Raw genomic sequence first — 19,904 nt, 5'->3', positions numbered from 1 at the left:
GCAGAGTACAAATAAACACTTTATTAGAAAATTATGTATACATGTAAACACAAACTTGGAAACAGGAGCGGATTTTTAGCCCAAAAAACCAACTTTCTGTCTCTTTTTTCCGAGACTCTCTTCCTGTTCCAGCAGCTTCATGAGAGGAGCGTGGAGGGCTTTCCCAACTCTTTTGCCCGCCTGCAGAAAACAAGCAAAGAAAGAAAGAAAGAAAGAAAGAAAGGAAATAAACAATCCACCTATTTTTCTGCCACTTATCCAGGTTTGGGCACGGGGCAGCAGTGTAAGCAAAGATGACACTTGGCTCTGCCTAGAAATTCTGTCTATAAAAGTAGTGAACTCCTTTAGTTAGGTGGGTGAGCAGGTGCCCATTGACTTATGGTTGAAATGCAGCAGCCCAGGTTCAAGTTCAACCTGCAGCTCCAACTCCACGTGAGAATATAAAGGATTCCTTTTAACTGAAGGTCAAATGTTGCTGCTTTAAAATGTAAATAAGGTTAAAAGCACAATTTGTTAATTCTTCAGCTGTGCTGAGAGGAGGCCAGATGGCTGAGGAGCGAAGCTGGGCTCACCTCTGTCATTTCAAAGATGCTCTCTGGGTCCAGACTGCCTCCGCCCACCTTCCTCATACAGGTGATGGTGCCCTTGTGCGTGACGGAGATTATGAGGCTTGCCACAGAGCAGGCCTTCTCCTGCAGTGTTGCATCCACCACATGTCTGTGTCCCACCTGCAGAAACACAGTGAGCCGCATGTAGCACTATGGTGTGGTGACAGTCATCACCTCTGAGCATCAGCAAGTGAGCTCACCTTGCACAAAGTCACTATACAGGGAACGTTTTCTACGTTGAGTCTCATACAGTCGTAGGGGTCGTCAGACAGCTCAATTTCTTTTCCTCCTTCTTCATCGGATGATATGTGAACTTTGGGAATTCTGTCGGTGGAGTAATCAAGACTTTTAGTAAGATTTCATTTGTGCAATATTAAATAAACTGTAAGATGCCAAAAAATCTCAAACGGAGACTCACTTTGTGTTGAAGAGAGCCGCCTTGATAGCTACTGATATGGCATCGTACAAGTTTCCATCACACTGCAGGAGCTGTGGAAGCATAAAAACATGAGATTTGACCCAAGTTGTTTGGATTTATTTGGAAATGTTCAAGCAAATCTTAACACCTCTACACTGCTAACAACTCTTACTATACAAACAGGAAGAAAAACGTAAATGCAGGAAAACAGCCTTGTCATTTTGAGGATAAAAGCAGAAGCACAGCCCATAAGAATCACATGTAGGGTTGTGATGGAATAATTGTAATTATTTATTAGTTTTTTGTGCTAAAATATGTCAGAAAATTGTGAAAATGACTGGTGTAGTAAGTTCTCAGTCAAATTATTGTCCAAAAATAACTTGTTCTGTCTAAAAACAATAAATTTATTATTGCAGAAAACAACTGTGGAGCAGCAGAGGAGAGGATTTTGGCTGGATCCCTAGTCAAAATTCAATGACGCTCAAATGGAGGGCAAAAAAAACTGCAGTCATGGAGAAAGGGAGCTGCAGTGTACAGTGCACGTTTTCTTTATTTTTGCACACTAGAAAAAATAAATATTAAAAAAGAAAAAAAATTTTAGGAAGCAAAAGGCAGCGTTGGACACTACGACTCACCAGCACATCCACATAGAGCACCCAGCAGTGTTCTCCAGCACATATGCAGAGGCTCTTCAGATCGATGCTGCGTTTGTTGTTGAAGACTTTGTAGAGGGTGTTACTCAGCTTCGTGCCCAGCTCCTCACCCCCTCTGCCCTCAAACTCGGGGGTCGCATTGGCCGAACTGAAGAAGAAACAACCCAGCTATGTCGTACAGCAGGAGCTTATCCCAGAGTAAAGCTTGCTAATCTTGCTACCTCTCTTCACACAAACACGTTATGTATGGTCATATGATGATACTTTCTTTAGTGGACTATGGTGGAAATCCAGGGAACAGATAATGCAACACTACCTCCTGGTGGCAGCACATCCATTAAAACACTCACTTAACTTCAAGTGATTTTTTTTACTTTCAATGTCTTTAAAATCTTTAATTGCTGATGCAAAAATTTTGATTTGAATTCAAGATTTTTCACCTAAACACTGTAAAAAATGACGCGTACCCACGTTTAAACCAACGGGGTGTAACAACTCTTCCGAGCCACAGCCTGGCTTACCTTTCAACTCCCCACAAAACAAAAAACAAAACAAAAAAACAGTTGTTTTTTTTAAACCACATTCATGAATAGAGAAAAAATACACTTAATTATTCTGGGGTATTTTTTTTTGTTTTTATTCTGGGGTATTTCTAGTTCTTTTTATATAACAGCAGCTGTTGCACTTTTACCTATTCTCACGCTGCCAAATAAATCTTACAGCAAATAATGAGAATAATGAGAATAATAACTGTAATAATAATAATTAATCAAATCAGAAGTAATCAAAATCAGTACATGTTTTAGCACCAACTCTGCTGCTACACTATACAGTTTGTGCCCGTCAATAATACGTAAAAATAAAAATAAAATAATTCTGTGATTAACACAGAAAGCAAATTTCGATAATCACTGTGAAGATTGTAGAAAATGCCGTGGGACCTTTTCCCCCCTCTGTTAAATCCATAGTGGCACCTCTGGGCTCAAACACACACTTGATTACAGCTCTCACCAGACACATGTGCTTTAACGTGGAATTACCAGCTTCAAGTGGAATAGTGAAATCATATTGTGGATGTTTGTATCCCTATTTTGGCCACAGTTTCAGAATTGTTATACCCCTCATAAACAGAAATATCATTTAGCAGCATACATACCAATCAACAAAGAACTCCAAATAGCCCTCGGCTGGCACCGTTGGCCTTGGTTTTCCAATCTCTGCCTTAACACCCACAAGAACCGCTGTGTGCCCCTGAAAGAGAGACAAACCATGGGGTGATATAAAAAGGTTGGTCTGACAGTGGAACCTGGAAATGAGCTTCAACAGCACTCTGACTTCTGAAAAGCGTACTCATGCCTTCACTTCATCTCAGCTTTACTACTAACAGTTTTCATTCATCTGCCAAGTCATTCAGGTTTTGCTTTGCTGACTGTAGCTGGACTAAAACCCTGTGGGAAGCCTCTTAAGTGACAAGTGAGATCACATATCAGCCATTGTGGCTTCCTTACACTGGCTCCAAGTCAAATTTAGATGTGATTTTAAGAATTCGTTTTTGCGTAAATCGTTTAATGATCATTAAATTTCAGTCTTTCAGCTGTTCACACATGCTGCCTGATTTAATTACCAGCGTGACTTTGGCGGATCCGTCTGTGTTGGAAACCACATCGGTCTCTATTTCCATGTGTCTGTAGTCCTCGCAGCCTCGTCCATCCACCCTTAAGTCATCCTGAAGACCAGGAAGAAACATGTCAACAGAGACAGTGCTAATGCAGCTAGCTTCCTATCGCTAAAGCTCATAAATACATTTAAAATGATTTTAACAGAATAAACAAAAGTCTGGTGCTGTATTTTTTTAACATGTTTGTTAACAACTTACTCGTATGCCGTGTAGTATGTACACTTTTTCAGCCTCACTAACTTGCACTGTTGCCATTTTTCAGAAACACTTTCAGCATGTGTGTGTATGTCTGTCGCTTTACCCCTGCGTCATCAGAAGACGACAATGGGGGAAAAATCCGAAGGGCATGCTGGTTGTTTGAGTTTTCTAATAATCTTTACAGGTAAACGCCCCACCCAACAAACACAAGACAGTGACCTCCTAAAAACAAAGATATTCCACTGATGTTGACACGAAAAGCAACTTAAAGTTTGAACAACCCTTTACAACAATTTTTCTGCACGTGCTTTAACTTATGCCACGTATTTTTGGTAATTTTTTTCTTGTGATTTTTTTCCACGAAATCTGTGAATTTTGTACCCTATGTATTTTACTTGTAAATTTGTTGTTTTATATTATTAAGTTTCTATTTCCTATTTTATTAAAGAAATTTGGTATTTTTTAAATAAATAGATGAGTGTTTTCTCAACAGCTGCCCATTTTTGCGTGTAAATTTACTTTTTGTGTCATAGACTGACATTTTTTTGTTTTTGTTTGTTGCTTAAAATATTGTAATTTTTTGGGGTTATTTGCCACTTTTTTTCCTCTCATTTTTTCCTTATAACTTTTTTTGGAAATTTTTCTCCCCTAGTACAATCCCTTATTTATTTATTTATTTATTCATTCATTCATTTATCTATTTTCCTTACAGACTTACTCACTTTAACCTCAGCAGCCCTCACCATCGTAAGGGGGGTGGTAGGATTTTGCAAGGTTTTGATCTCAGCCCGGGTGAAAGTACCACCTAGAAGTCAACGCTCAGGGTTAAGCGGCCCATTACAGACAGGAGAGGGTGTCTGACTTCCTGGTTGGATCTGCATTTTGTTGTCCCGCTGCCCGCAGAGCTTTCTGGATCTGACGGGAGGAGCGGCAGTTCGACAGCACCTTGTGTCAGGTCACGTTTAGCTGACTGTTAGTGAGGATAATTAACACTTCTTTGAAAACGAGACAGCAACGAGAGCGGGAGCCGAGTCGCTGGGGCCGTGGAGGGCAACTGTCCGAAGATCGGTGAGGTTAGCTGGGATTGAGCTAACGGACGCAGCGGAGGGGCAGACAGGCGTGTGTGGATAGTTTGGGGTGTCTGAACTCTACAAGCCTCTAAACTACACAAATAGTTCAAGAAGCGTCCGTCGAGAAAGGCAAGAGAGTGCGAGGTAGGCTGTGAAAACCCAGTTTCACTCTGGAAAATGGTTTTGTAGATTTTAAGTGTTTCCATTTATCAACTACTGGAAAACCAGTCATCCCGCTCTGTTTCAGCTACCAGTTAACTTCCTGGTTTGGTTTATTACTGCACTTTCCAAAAGATGAGTAGTTATGTCCTATACATCATATATGTTACCATATACGATACTCATCATATCTTTGTGGTGGTTAGTTTACCTGAAATACAGCAAACCGTGCTCAAAAGCACTTCAGCCGTATACATGAGCCCAGAACACACGCTTATTTTTTTTCCTCCTTAGTGCCTCTCAGGTTATTCAACATATTTTAGCAGATGTCTATTTTTTATCCTCGAAATCAAATCGGCCAAAGACGAGCTGGAAGGACCAGTCAGTGAATCTTGTTGTGGATAAACAAGTAATGAAACTGCTGTCTTGCAGTTGCCATAACATTAAATGCAACCATTATTAAAATAGCTTATCTCATTATGAATGGCTTAATAAAATCAATGTCATATGATAAAACAAGATAGCTCAATAAGATACAAAAAAACACAGTTAGATAAGAAATTAATGATATAATATAAGAGTGAAACCAAAGACAGGTGACTGAAATGAAAAAAGGTGATCATCTCCTCAGAGTTGCACTTTGTCGTGGAGTCAGATATATTGGTGAACAATCTGTTCTTGATGATTTATTGGAAGGAGGATTGACTTAAATGTTTGAGATTTTATACTCCTACTGACAACTCGCATTCACCCAGGGTCTTATTCTGTTCCACCTTTAACTCTTTTCGTAGCTCACATCCTCGCCTTTGATGTATTTAGAGTCACCAATTAAACATACATTAGGTATAAATGAGAGCAGCTAAATAAAAATACACAACAACAGAAAGAGCAGGTTAACTCCACACAGAGAGCATCCAGGAAGTCTTGAACCCAGGAGCCTCTTGCTCTGAAGCAGTTGGGTCACACCAGATCCAAAGAGGGCAGGTTTTGAGACTTTTACCTACCAAAAGTGGTCCAAAAACAGGACAACAAGTGATAGGTGCTCAAGCGTAATGAGGGCTGTGATAGAAAGTTGAAAGAATACAGAGTGCATCCTGATCTGTGGCCACAAACACCTGAGTGTTAGTATAGGACTACAGTGCAAAGGAGAGATGTTTTATTAAACACAAACAGTGTGTGTTAATGAATGTAGATGTGAACATGCCACATATTCAGTTTACAAATGTAATTAAAATTAAATTCTTAAGTGTAAGAAAGTGTTTCTTTAGTGTAAAGAAGTCCATTTTAAAGTGTTCACCTTAGCTGAATTCAATATTTCAAAAAATCTGAAATGATAAGCTAAATTGAAAGGCACCCTTTTACCCCACTCCCTTAAAAATAAGCCTACAACACAGGGGGTCATTTCATGTTAAAAATTCACACGTGAAACAAATAAACAACCTGAGGTGAACTTGAGAAAAACGGGTGTAGTGTTCTACGTCTTTATGTTTAAACCATGTCTAGATCTCGAAATACTTTCAACTCACCATTCGTTTCACACCTGTACAATAAACATGACATCAGTAAAATGATTAACAATTCATTTTTTACTGATGAGACTATCAGTAAAGTGGAACAACATCAACATGTTAACTGGCTGTTTATCGCAGCAGGAGGTCCTCGTGCCGCCTGCCCGCTCAGCTGCCTCCTTCACTCGGTGGTGTAATTTATTTTACAGCAGGGTATCAAAAATGCCTGTGAATCGTGGAGTGTTTTAGTGTGCTGCATGCATTTTAAATGAACTTACCTTTACCGTGTTAAACATTTTCACATACTGTATCTACTGTATCTTCCGGATCGTCTTAGACAAGATTTTGTGTAAAGTGTTTCTGTTCCATTCATGTTGGTTTTCCTCTCTATACAAGCAGCTATTCACTGACAGAAATCTATAGACTCATTCTGCAGGAGGAACTATTTGCTTAATTGTAAATGAACTCAGCATCAGTAGTTAGTTTCACTCCAGGGCTTTCTTGCCTATTTCATTGTCTTGAGTTTCTGTCTTTTTTCATCATCTCCATTTTCACTCAACACTGGTTTCATTGCTGTTTCTAGCTGTTGTTTCTAATGAAGGGAGTCGTTTTCAGTGACACACCGGCCATGTGTAAGCTTCCTGCATCCTGAAGCAAGTTTTACTTGAAACTCGACAGGTGGACTTCCTCCACCCGTCGAGCCAAATACGCGTCAAGTGAGTCACACGAGTAAACAACACGTGGTTATTACAGGGACACTAGCATGTGTACTCAAAATTCATTTAGTACTCCAATAGAACACTTAAAAACAATCGTTCAGCTAACCAGAGTGAAGTAGGTGAACTTACAGCTTATTTGCAGCGGGGGAAGTAATCTGAAACTTGAACTTTAAAGCAAACAGTTCCCAAAAATGCTTCAGCTTTTTTTGTGTGTGTCACTTTGGAACAAACTGTGTTGCTACACCTTTGCAGCCACAGTTACAACATACTGTAATATAGGAAGTTGAATATTGAATATAAATCATGAGAAAAAAGCAAGTGGTTGGTCTGGAGTTGTTTCTGGAGCAAGCTAAAGACCCAGAACATTAGGAAATACCTGAATGGTAGGTTTTAAGTGAACATCGGGCCAGTTTGTCGTGAACGGCATATTTGTGTCAATTCTTGCTGACCTCAAGAGCCCTGGGAATAAATCTGCTAAACATAATTTTTGTAGCATTATAGAAAAAATACAACAAGTGTATTTGGCTACTGAATGAGTCTTTTTAGATTCTGTGATTTCATTTTATTAATTCATTTATTTTTCGGAACAAAGTTGTATTATTTACCAGTTTCAGTGTACACTTTGTGTCTTTTGTCCTGTATTCGTCATTTCACCCCCAGCCAGTTGCAGCAGATGGACACCCCTCCCTGAACCTGGTTCTTCCTGTTACTGGTTTCTTGCTGCTAAAAAGGAGTTTTCCCTTCCACTGTCACCAAGTGCTTTCTTACAAGGGGGTTGTCTGATTGTTGGGGTTTTCTCTGTATTATTGTGGGGTCTTTACCTTAAAATTTAAAGTTGTGATTTGACACTATATAAATCAAATTGAATAAATTTTCAGTAACAGCTGGAACAAAAATTGACTTCTTTTGACTGGTAGTTTACGGTGACAGATTAGTATTATCTGATGACCACGTTGAAATAAATCGCAAAAAAAATTATTTATTCAAATAAAGAGTAAAAATTAGAATAGCCCAAATGAGCGCACAAAACTGTTTTAAATACTTGGTGCTGCTTAAAAATGTCACTGCTGATAGATGCTGTGTGACATTCTTGGGAAATGTAGATGTGCTGGGATTCTTTCCTTTATTGTGATCCACAGCTTGACATGGTGGTGAATGTTGGGTACAGAGTTTTGTTTGTCACCATGCCATCTATGCCGCTTGACATCTGTCCAACTTTGGCTTTAGACGGATTGATCCTTCCAGGAAGCTTTTATTTCACTTGCAGTAATGTAATGACTTGTTGTCAACTTGAGTGATGTTAAATTCTAGCCTGGGCTCATTGCAAAATGGTCATGAAAATGATTTTGTGTGGGGTTTTTTTTTTTTTTTTTTGGTAAGTGTTTTTCTTTTTCTTCTCACATGCACGGAGACAAACTGTCCACTTTACTTTGTTATGTTGCAGTCAGCAAGACTTTGGCCAGTCCTGAGTAAGCGGGATCAACTTTGAAACCAGTATGTTTCACATTTGTGCTGCCTCTGTTTTTGAGCGTCCTGAGTAGCATGTGTCGCCATGCCAACCTAGAAAACTGAGCATCCTTTTGAAACGTCCGACTTGTGTACTTTAACCCAGATGTGATCTTTTTCTAAACCTAATCAAATAGTTTTCTTTCCTAAACTGAACTAGGTCATTTTTGGTATGTAAACAGAACTAATGCTACAGTCACACTGGGGAAAACGGTGATCTGCTCTGTCTGGACCCTCCCTCACACATAGACATGGTGAAACAACGAGCATAGGAGAAGAAACTTTGGCACCAAAATGTAGTAAAAACTGATCCTATTAAAAGGTTAAAAATCATAAATCCATTTTGGTTTTGATTTAATTTTGCTTTCCTTCTGGACAGTGATGGAATCTGAGATTTTGTCCCAGATGTGCTGTATGTTTTTATTCTGATTAAATTTCTGTCCTCTGGGAAGCCTGTGTAACTGTCAGGATCATTGGACAAGCCTTAATTAATGTGGACATAAAAGTGAGATTAGACTATCATTCAGTTAAGTCTAATGGATAGATCGAATCCTTAGTTACACCCAAGCAGTTTGATTTCTCTAATTTTAATCTTAAGTTTCAGTGAGGAGAAGGGCATCAAGGTTCCTGTATCCTACAGGAATCAGCTGTTTTATTTTAGCCTTCATGTAATACTGAGATCTAGTTATTTTTGACAGTTTGGCCCCTTTCAAGTCACATCAGATTTTTGTCTACACACACACACAAACCTGCTTGATGACTTATTTATGAGCCTCGTCTCCAGACGGATCTGGATACACACACGCTTAAGCCCCAAGCAGAGCAGGACAGCAGTGTAGTCTGTTTTGTGGTGAAGCATTGTTTTGTGTTACCTTTAAGGCCAAATGCTGAAACTTTGCTGTGAGAGGATGCATGGATTTTCTTGGCGTTGTGGGATCAGAGCGGTTAGTGTTTGTTCCTCCTCCAGTTAATGCGTCCTCTTGAGCGTTTACTCCAACATTATTTGCTGATTCACTGTGCCTTAATGGCTCCTGCCTTTATTTATATTCCTCGAGGACCATGCATATTCTGTTATTAGTCTGTTTACACTGACTCTTAATTGCTGTGGGACACCACTGTTACAGCGAAGTATCAAAGTAATACAGTCAGAGCAGAAAAAAATAGTTGTTTGATAGAAAATGAATCAACAAAGTGAAAATAACTGTATGGCAACTGTGTACCATCCCTCGCATAAGTCCCTAATTCCTCCTCTTCTTTCATTTTCTTCCCACCGCTCTGTCCCCCCCTCTTCCTCACCATCTGTCTCGTCACTCCTCGCAGTATGTGGTTGGAGCCACAGGCGCTTTAGGATGAAGAGCCCGGCGCACCGCACCAGGGACATTGAGCGCCAAGCTGGCTACCTGAAGCGCGAGCACTGCACCCCTCCTCCACCGCGCACCGGCTCCGACACCATGTGGTTCATCCGCGACAGCTGCGGCATCGTGTGTGGCATCATCACCTGGCTCCTGGTCTTCTACGCCGAGTTTGTGGTGGTGTTCGTCATGCTGCTGCCTGCCAAGAACGTGGCCTATAGCCTCTTCAACGGGGTGCTGTTCAACGGCCTCGCCTTCCTCGCCCTTGCTTCCCATGCCAAGGCGATGTGCACAGACCCGGTCAGTCAGAGCTTTATTGGTCCACTTTATTTGCTTGTAGGATGCGATACTGACTGTCTGACTAGCACTATTTATCCTCTCTCGATTTATTACTACAATAATTTAAGAATGTGTTCCTGTTGGTGTGCTTATAGTAAATATTTGACTTGCAACAGTTGCATGGGGTACTAAACTTTTATTTCTGTGCTCTTTTACTTTAAACTTCCACAAATTCCTCCACACTTCTCTGACACGTACTTTGCAAATTATATCTACATTTTATTAGGTACACTGGCAGCTAGGAGTTTATAATATATGCTTATGAAATGCAGCGCTCTCCAAACTTTGTGGTTTTGTATCCTTTAATGTATAGCTGGAGCCTATGGTATGACTCACATGCTTTTATTTAAAAAAAAAAAAAATCTAAACTACCTGTAACTTGCAGCAGAAATAGAAGTAAAAAATAAAATAAAAAATTGATCAGATTTCTGTTATAGAACCAATTTAATTCTTATTTTCCACCACATTAATCATCCCCTCAGTGGATCCCTGATCCTTAGGTTGTGAGCCCCTTAATTATTCAACAGAATTTAAACTGTAGTCATATCAGATATAATAAAAATGTCATTCACGTCATTCATGTCTAAAATGTCATTAGCTACATTTTTCTTATAACATCCCACAAACATTACCTTTTTTTTTCTCTCCTTTTTTTTTTGTTGCCCATCTGGCTTAGTTGTATCACAGTCCATTGACTTTCTTGGATATCAGGTGCAAAATAAATTATCTTGGGTTCTCTCCTAGTTTTTGACTCTGAGGAAACTCTTCTTTGTTTCCCTTATTAGGCTCTTGGATAGTCTCACATAACCCATAAAGCCCTACTGAAAAATTTGACACTTTAAAATGAGTTTAAGGCCCCACCCGTGAGGGCTTGCATGCACTTTAGTCTGGGGTGGGCTTTGTTTTAAGTCTAATCTCATTTTTAATCTTCCGTTACTGTGTTTTAGTAATTTTTTATTTGTACTCTTCTTTATGGATTCAGCAGCTTTTTTTGTTTATCCCTTTCAGTCTAGCTTTACTATTTCTGCAAACCTTTTTTTTTAGCATACTCTTAATTTACTTCTAATTGTTACATAGATTTGGATTTGTTTTCTCTATGTGCTTTGTTTGTTTTTTGGTTTTTTAAAAATGCTTTTGTGTTTGTCATGTTTTGTCTATCCTGGGCTTGGAAGCCTCTTGAGTCAACTCCAGCATTTGTAATACAAAGAAAGTTCAACATAGCCACAATATCTATTCCTTATCTGGTTTCACTTCCCCTAAAATCCGCAGACAGGCTAAGCGGGTCACATGAAGGTGATTACCAACTCGATAAGTCAGCCCAGGGTTTCCCAATCTAGCTATAAGTGCGGTCACATAAAAGAGAGTGTGCGTTTGGCTGGAGAAGCACTTTTTAAATGCACTTTATAAAATAAAAGCCATCTTGCCGTCAAAGGAAATCATGTACCCCCGAAAGAAATCATGTACCACATGTAGAGTGATAGAGCAGAGCTGACTTCTCTTTTCATCCCACTCCTCCTCAGGGTGCTGTGCCTAAAGGAAACGCAACCAAAGAGTTCATTGAAAGTTTGCAGCTCAAACCAGGACAGGTGGTGTACAAATGCCCCAAGTGCTGCAGCATCAAGCCAGACAGAGCTCACCACTGCAGGTACAGCACTGTATGAATCTGTGTAGTATAAGAAAGGGTATACTTCTCATTGCAGACTGCACATTTTGGGAACAAAACAAACAGGAATCTGCTGAAGTCTGCACCTCACAGAGGAAAGTCCTGATGCGACTCTCCGGCTGGGAACGCCACTCCTCCTCTGTGTTTGTGCCTAGACTGGCTCTCCTGCGTCTTTCAGCTGTGTCGCATTTCCCTGCAGACTCTGCAAGTTGATAATAATAAGGACTTCCCTCTGTGGTTGCTCAGTGGTTTCTCTGGGATCTCAAGGCATGAAAAGTGCAAAAACACCTCCGATTAATTGAATTGTGAAGCCAGTGAGTCAGCCCGTCTCAGAAGCAAAAATGGCAGTCAGTTTGATTCTTTTCAAGCTGAATATTATGAGTCATTCTTGAGGGTGCTTCAGATGATACAGTGCAGTGACACAGTTATCTCTAACAACCCAAACAAACAGTATCTTACACACAGAATGGCAGCTTTTTAAAAAGCGATTTCCCCATAAAACAAAGCGCCCAGGCAGCTCGAGTGTGACTCTCTGCTTTGTCTTATGATAAATTATGAGTTTCTGGCTTTTACTTGAGTTGTCAGCCTGCTGCAGTTTTGACAGATAAATAACCCCCAGTCTGCAGCTGCTATGACTGAGAGCAGCCTGTTCATTTTCTCACAGTTGACTGAATTATGCTCCTTAAGGTGTTTGTGTGTGTGTCTTTTAGTGACAGTTGTTGTGACATACCAACACCCACATTTGTGCATTGCATGACTCCCTCAGGTGTGCCTATGATTAATTTATTTTGTCTCCACAGTGTGTGTAAACGCTGCATCAAGAAGATGGACCATCACTGCCCCTGGGTGAATAACTGTGTCGGAGAAAGCAACCAGAAATACTTTGTCCTCTTCACAGTGAGTCTTTAACAGCAAAACGAATATTAGAATCCACTTGGAAATATTCATAATAACTCCCTCTTTCATTATCATGCTCACACTTATACTTGCTCTTGGGTCGAATGTCATAATATATAGGGTGCACCCACCGGCTACTTTAGTAGGTACACTGGCTTGGACCCAGTTTTGCCATCAGAACTGGCCTAATTTTTCATTGCACATATTCAGCAAACATAGGAAACATTGGATAGAAATTTTGGTCTATATTGACATGATAGCATCACATTGTTACTGCAGATTTGTTGGCTTCACATCAGTGATGTGTATCTCTTGCTCCACCACACCCCAAAGGTAATCTATTGGAGTGGGAAATGGCACTGAAGGCCATTTGAGCACACTGTAACTCATTGTCATGTTCAAGAAACCAGTTTGAGGTGATATGAGCTTTGTGACATGGTCACATTGTTAACTCTGCTCTAAGCCTACCATCCATATATGACAGCAGAAATTGAGACCAAGACTAAGCAAACTGTAATCTTAGTTTCCTGTTTTTAATAAAAGTGGCACCCGGTGTGGTCTTCAACTGCTGTAACCCATGTTGTGCATTCAGAAATGCTCTTCTGCACAACTTGGTTGTAACCAATCGGTGTCCATTTGTGGTTATTTGAGTTAAAGACCTTTAGACATCGGAAAATCCAGACTCCCTTTTTCTTAATCCAGCTGTTCACACTGACTGCGTAATTTTGTTTAGACGAATTTGTGGCAGGTTTTTTTTTTTTTTTTTTTGAACATAGTTTGATTTTTTTTCTTCTTCTTCTTCCCCCAATTTGCCTGTACGCCTAAATGCATTTTATTTTGGCTTTCCAAATTAAGACCATAAATGAATATGAAGATTATAAAAATGAGATGACTGACATTACATTTGTGTTTGTTTTCAGATGTACATTGCACTAATATCTTTCCATGCGTTATTCATGGCGGCCTTCCATTTCGTTTTCTGCATTGAAGAAGACTGGGCGAGTAAGTGTGTGTCCTGTAATATAGTAGTTTAGTATAGGAACCAATCCAATCAGTAAAGCTTGTGACTAAGATGTAAAATGTTATGCATTAGAAGACTAATGTGGAACTCTTTTCATAGTTGATTTATTGTCTAAGCAAACTTGACACATTCTCTGCACTGACAAGCTATGACTTCTCTATTTTTATGCAAAATGTGAGGGGCAAGCCTCTGATTGGGCTAAGTGAGGGAACAGGGAACCTTGACGCTTAAGTCTTTAAGTCTGTTTAATATCCTTTCTGGTTTCCAAATTTTAGGTTATTTACTTGGTTTAACATAAAAAAAAAACTCCCTTTCTTTCCAGAGTGCAGCAACTTCTCTCCACCAGCAACTGTCATCCTCCTCATCCTCCTCTGCTTTGAAGGTCTCCTCTTTCTGATCTTCACTGCAGTCATGTTTGGGACTCAGGTCCACTCCATCTGCACTGATGAAACGGTGAGTAAATCCAGCAGGGAATTTCACCACCTTACCTCTCCTCTGCACACCTCTTGAAAACTGAATTTCAGCTACTGCCGTGTCAGCAGTCTGACATGAGGTTAAGTTCTCATGTCAGAAACTTCCCACCTTGCTGAAGAGCCTTTAAAAAGAAAGATACTAGATCCTTTTCAGCTTGATGTGGAGAAAGTGCTGGCCTGGCTCTGACCCTTGTTTCTGCAGTTTCTACTTCACCTCACAGAGAACATTTCTCTGTATAAAACTGCAGTTAGACTCTTTTTAAAGTTTGACTCAACCAGAAACATTTTGTTGTTTGTCTTCACAAAGTTAAGTGGAAGTAATCATTACATCAGTCGCAACTGATGTAAGTGTAGGCGACCTCATTGACCACATCTTTGTTATTAAGGAAACATGAATATTTTTTATCAATTGTAATGTTTTAGAAGAAAAACAGCAACCGTTTATTGCATGAGATTATATTTATTGATTGTGCTCTCTAAAGCTACTTATGATCAGTACATTTACTCTCAAGAAGAGAGAAAAGGTTTTATTGTCCATACTCTTAAAAAAGGAAGTATTTTCTCAATCTGTAAAATGTAATATTAGAAATTAGAAAAATACTGTACACTAGTCTTAAAAACCCCCATAAATTCATGATACAAAGTTTATTTTGTCATATACTGGACCTTAGTTTAGCCCCTCAGTTCATCCTCTGTGAAACAGTTGTTTTTTTTAGTTTTTTTCCCTTTAAGCTAACTTTCTTGTGATTGGTTGCTCCTTGCAAACAGAAAATTTAAAGTCAGACCTGTGTGCTTGAGGGACTGTACGAGGAGATCTGCTCTCACTGACATGATATGAGAGTTTAAAGAAATTACTAAAACCAGAGATTTAGAGCAGTCTCAACTCTGAGCGTAAACTGACCTCATTATTTGAAACTCTGGCCATGTTTGATATCCGTCACTCTTAAGAGTACAGAAAATAAGGAAAAGCATGTCTGGTCCTTTAAAGAAAAAATGTTTCTTAACAGTATGAAGACCAGCACCAGACTCGGGTGTTTTAGTTTGCAGTTTGGGGTCGAGCCTCCATAAGATTTCCCAATGTATATATTATGTATATAATGTTCTTCCTCTACCCCCTCTTCCTATAACTATGCATTTGACAAATAAAGAACCTTGAACCAAAATAAACTAAACCTGTTCGTCCTCCAGGTGGGTTCAGAGTAATGCTTTTTCTGCTCAAGACACCCACAGCTCTGACTCAGACTTATCACTACAAAGAACTGTCAATTGTAGTGTTATATGGCCTCCATTTGTTGACTGTGTTGGTTTATCCTGGGAGCTTTCTTAATCGTCAGGAACCACTGAGAGTGAGTCACCTAAGACCTGTGAAAGGAAAACAAAAGAATACAAATTGTGATTCATTTTTAATCCCTCATTCAGCAGCTGCATGTTTTGATGTTTTGTATCAGGGCTGAATTTAACTCGCACTGCGTTGCTTTACCTTTTTTGCAGGGTATCGAGCAGCTGAAGAAGGAGGAGAGGAGATGGGCCAAAAAGTCTAAATGGATGAACATGAAGGTGGTGTTTGGCCACCCATTCTCTATAGCCTGGCTGAGCCCCTTTGCAACACCTGACCATGGAAAGGCAGATGTGTATCAGTATATAGTGTGAAAGCTGGATTCTAAGTGTCTGTGGACATAGACTGATCACTCTTGCCTGGAGCACAAACTTCTCTTAACCACTTCTAAATTTTCTTTCTTCTAGGAACTATTGATATTTCAGGGTGTTTTGCTGTAAAATGTGTTTTTCCTTTTTAAATTTTGCCGTTGCCCTTTCCCTGTTTTGGTGCTGACTGAGATTAACGAGGTGTAGCTGCACAATACAGCACTCTTAAGCTATGCAGCAGCATCTTGACAAGAAGCATCTAATGAGACTCTGGCAAAACACAACAAGAGACTAAGTTTTGCATTCGCTGGAGTGAATATGCCTGCAGTATCTTCAATCATCTCCTACTTCTAAGACTACACAATGTGAACTCAAGTCCTGAATGTTTCTACTCAAAGAAGCGCAGCATGGTTGCCACAATGAACACCTGGTTTTGTCTTCCTGTAAAAAATGATCCTTTTTCCTTCATTTGCTTTATTAATGTAGTCGCGGTAGTCTTTTTGCTGAATGCTGCGGATGATTTGCCTTAGAACAGAGCATTAGCGAGCAGTGGAATCTGCTTTTTGTAAAGCTATTTCTATTTATTTGCCTTAATGTGACAGTTCAGGCTCACACTTGTTAATGCTACTTGTTTCCTCTTTTTGATGCCAGAGAAAAGTAGGTTTGTCCATTTCATTTTTCTTTTTCTTGCATTACTGCAATCAAAAGACAAATGTAACGCCTAACCTTTCTGGCAAGAAATCACATTTTGGAAAAGTTTTAAGTGTTTTTCAAGAGGACTCTGAAAATGGAGAACAGCAATAACCTCACGGTGGCTGGTTAAAGTTATAACCCTTAAGATTTCTGTGCTACTTGGTCAGTTTATATTGCACTAAACGCTCACTGAGCAGTGTTTGTATGTGCCCACAGAGCATCCAGGTAAAACAAGGTTTCTTTTCATTTTCCACAAGTAACCCGAGTCTTGCAGCGCCTATCTTCTTATGATTTTTTTTTTTTTTAATTTAAAACCAATCCAGCGTCACAACATCTAGAAAAAGTCTGATCGGGTCGTGAAGGTTAGATCATAAAATGCTAAGCCAAAGGCAATTTGAAGATTAAACTCTGACAATCACTTTGCGTTAGCTTCACAATAAAACTTCCTTTGTGTTTGGCCAGCAGAGCATGTAAGAAATGTTGCATTAGATGCAGCTTAAACAGCTGGTACAGATGCTAGCACTGACGGAATTAAGCACTTCCACTTGCTTATGCTGGCAGTTTAAATTGTGCATGATTAATTGCGTAATCTAAGACTAACAAAAAATCTGCAGCTCTGCCGTAAATATTACCTTAACCTTTCAAGCCTTTTGTTTTTTGATGACCTTCATAGAAATCATCAATATGTGTCTTACAGAGATGAGATTTAAAGGAGGAATATTGGGAAATTTATGTTTTTAAATACTTTCCCCCCCCTTTCTTTGAACAAGTAATGAATGCCGAAAGTTTAAACTAAACATTCAGATCACCTTCTAATATTGTGAAGGTCCTCCTCGTGTTGCCAAAAATGCTCTGACCCATTGAGGAATTAATACATGACCTTTAAGGTGGATCTTGTGGCGTCTGGCAGGACAGCATTTGGGTCCTGTTGGGTTTCAGGGTGTGGCCTCCATGGATTGGGCTTGTTCCAGTCACATGATTGGATGCTTGATCCACTTCTGATCTGGGGAGCTTGGACTCCAGGTCAATGCTTTGGGCTCTTTGTTGTGTTCATCAAGCTGTTCCTGAATGGTTTTTACAGAGGGCTCGGGCACGTTGGCATGTTTGTGGAGGCTGTTTTGCTGTAACATTTAAGTGGGTGGTACATGGGAAAGTAACAGCCATGTGAATGCCAATCTTCCCGGGTGCCCAGCAGATCATCTCACGTTAATAAAATGAGCAATGCTAATTACTTGGTCTCTCAGTGATTTTAATGTTGTGACTGATTGGATTATAATTGAATAGCTGTGTAGAATTTTATGGCAGAGCTGTGTTTAATTACATTAGACTACCTAATAAGGTGGCTATGTAGAAAAGCAGTTAGAGAACGTAAATAAACTGGATGTCAAAATGTTGTCCAAAAATGCTAAAAGTGTAAAAACCAAAAGAGTTCAATTTCCTGAAAAGCTTAAGGGTTATAACTTTCAAGTCTGATACTAGGTAGGTAAAAGTGTAAGATACTTACAGTGACTTCCTGGTCGAATATAAAACTGAAGTTAAACCAGCATCCTTTTGAACTTTAGTTTCATTTGCTTTGTAACAATCACCAGCTGAGACAGAAAGTCAGGGAATCAAGCAATACACGTTGCTCTGTGTGTGTTGACACTAAGTGTATTTTACTTGCTCTCAGTTGATGGAATTCGCTTGTGGTCTGGTTTGTCACAGATTTTCATTGTAATTATGTTTTTTGGAGGCGGGAGCTCAGAGAAAATGTTCACTCGTGCTGGAAGTGTGTAACTGTCACAACTGTGGATTTTAATGGAACACAGGAAACTTCAGATTTTACTTTTGAGGATGAGAATCTGATGCAGATAAGAAATGGGCATCTTCAAAGCATTTAACACTTAAATGCCTTTGCCAGAACGTGTTATTAAAAGCCTTACTCGAGTTAAAACAAAAAACATGATTTAGAGGATGATGAAAAGATATTATAAATATATGTGTTGCCAAATTGAAGGCTAAAGGAGGGGAGGCAAGGATGTAGCCATTAAAACAGTTGTCAGAAATTAGATTTTCTTAGGTTTTTAAATGTCGTAACCATTATGTGGACACGGAACAGGTTTACACATACAGCACACCAGCTTTTTTTTTTTTTCTTCTTCCTCTCAAAAATGTTCTGTGGTCGGTATGCAAACTTATTTGTCTTATTTACTGTGGGCCACGTGGTTTTTATTTTGTTTTTCTGATCATTGTATTTGTTTCAAAGGATATGAAATAAAATGTATGACTATGGATATTTTATTTACGGTTTGTGTAAGCTTGTAGACATTTTTGATGCAAAGATGTTAGTGATCGATGATATTGATGCCACAATCATTATTTAACAGCTGATTCTTCATTATAGAAGCTTCTATCTAAGGCTAAAAAACATTTTCAAAATTGGGTTTAACATTAAAACAGCATAACCTCACACACAAATACTGTAAAAGCGTAGACCTAAAATCTCATACTGTATCTAAACTGTAATGTGTAATTATATCAACAAAGTTGAAGTTACAAACTTGATTTGCATTTATTTAATTAGAATTCACTTTTTTTTTTAATTATTTGTTTATAGCTCAGTATTTTGGGAAGGGTTAGTGTGGAAAAACAATGGAGGAAAAAGTGGTGACAAAGTATTGGATATTTGGTTTGAAAAGAAGTCCTGCCACTTATCAGTTATGTATACATTTTCATGGTCCAGCTTTAATTATCCTTTCATCACGGTCAGATATTTTATATAATTTATATCTAATGGTGTCATACAAATATACATTAAGAATTTACTCACTAAACTATAAACTGTCTTTTCAATTAAAATGTATTCATATAAATTTGAATAGAAACATTCAAATTCCCCTATTGTTATATAGCGCCAACTTAAAACAGTCGTCAGCTCAAGGCACTTATAACAGCGGTCGGTTCCGTAAGTCGTTTGGTACCGGGCCGATAGAGTTGAGGCTTAGCTGTGAAACTTATGTTTTTCAAGGGTTTTGTCAGTTTTTATCGTTAAATCTGTTTCCCTGGGTCTTTTCCCATGAATTATAAGTAAATTTTCTTTTGGTTGGTACCGGTAATGGTTTTATTTTGTTGTATTTACCCGCGACACCTTAAAGGCCGGTCCGCGAAAATATTGTCGGACATAAAACGGTCCGTGGCGCAAAAAAGGTTGGGGACCGCTGACTTATAATGTATAATAAGGTAAAGACTCTAACATATTAGAAAGAAACTCCCAACAATCAGACAGTTCTTCATTAGCAGCACTTTGCAAAAGTGAAAGAAGAACT

At 39.1% G+C, this 19,904-nt stretch overlaps 2 protein-coding genes across 2 annotated transcripts; one reads left to right on the top strand and one right to left on the bottom strand.

Annotated features, from left to right (window-relative positions):
• Nucleotides 1-6: 6 nt before the first annotated feature.
• Nucleotides 7-3,686, bottom strand: exosc7 (exosome component 7). Its single transcript, XM_082521030.1, has 8 exons — nucleotides 3,556-3,686; nucleotides 3,304-3,405; nucleotides 2,836-2,930; nucleotides 1,662-1,827; nucleotides 1,027-1,097; nucleotides 809-932; nucleotides 573-728; nucleotides 7-180 (listed from the first exon to the last, which is right to left on the bottom strand). The coding sequence occupies exons 1-8, from the start codon at nucleotides 3,610-3,612 to the stop codon at nucleotides 76-78; spliced, it is 876 nt and encodes a 291-aa protein (XP_082377156.1). The 5' UTR covers nucleotides 3,613-3,686; the 3' UTR covers nucleotides 7-75.
• A 685-nt stretch (nucleotides 3,687-4,371) lies between these two features.
• Nucleotides 4,372-18,872, top strand: zdhhc3b (zDHHC palmitoyltransferase 3b). The gene is made up of 7 exons (XM_082522310.1): nucleotides 4,372-4,769; nucleotides 9,838-10,169; nucleotides 11,729-11,853; nucleotides 12,672-12,768; nucleotides 13,689-13,770; nucleotides 14,112-14,242; nucleotides 15,754-18,872. Exons 2-7 carry the CDS (start codon nucleotides 9,867-9,869, stop codon nucleotides 15,910-15,912), a joined length of 897 nt encoding a protein of 298 aa, XP_082378436.1. The 5' UTR covers nucleotides 4,372-4,769; nucleotides 9,838-9,866; the 3' UTR covers nucleotides 15,913-18,872.
• The last annotated feature ends 1,032 nt before the right edge of the window (nucleotides 18,873-19,904 follow it).

The sequence above is a fragment of the Aulonocara stuartgranti genome (genome assembly GCF_965226115.1).
Source record: "Aulonocara stuartgranti genome assembly, chromosome: 22".
Lineage (NCBI taxonomy): Eukaryota > Metazoa > Chordata > Actinopteri > Cichliformes > Cichlidae > Aulonocara > Aulonocara stuartgranti.
This window is presented reverse-complemented; position numbering and strand designations above follow the sequence as displayed.

What these genes read in the sequence shown, in the direction of transcription:
- exosc7 (XM_082521030.1), bottom strand. Translation starts at nt 3,612, where the DNA reads ATGGCAACAGTGCAAGTTAGTGAGGCTGAAAAAGTGTACATACTACAC. An exon ending in GATCCGCCAAAGTCACGCTG is followed by an intron (nt 2,931 to 3,303) that starts GTAATTAAATCA and finishes TCTCTCTTTCAG; the next exon opens with GGGCACACAGCGGTTCTTGT. An exon ending in TGCTCTATGTGGATGTGCTG is followed by an intron (nt 1,098 to 1,661) that starts GTGAGTCGTAGT and finishes ATGCTTCCACAG; the next exon opens with CTCCTGCAGTGTGATGGAAA.
- zdhhc3b (XM_082522310.1), top strand. Translation starts at nt 9,867, where the DNA reads ATGAAGAGCCCGGCGCACCGCACCAGGGACATTGAGCGCCAAGCTGGC. An exon ending in AGGCGATGTGCACAGACCCG is followed by an intron (nt 10,170 to 11,728) that starts GTCAGTCAGAGC and finishes ACTCCTCCTCAG; the next exon opens with GGTGCTGTGCCTAAAGGAAA. An exon ending in GACAGAGCTCACCACTGCAG is followed by an intron (nt 11,854 to 12,671) that starts GTACAGCACTGT and finishes TTGTCTCCACAG; the next exon opens with TGTGTGTAAACGCTGCATCA.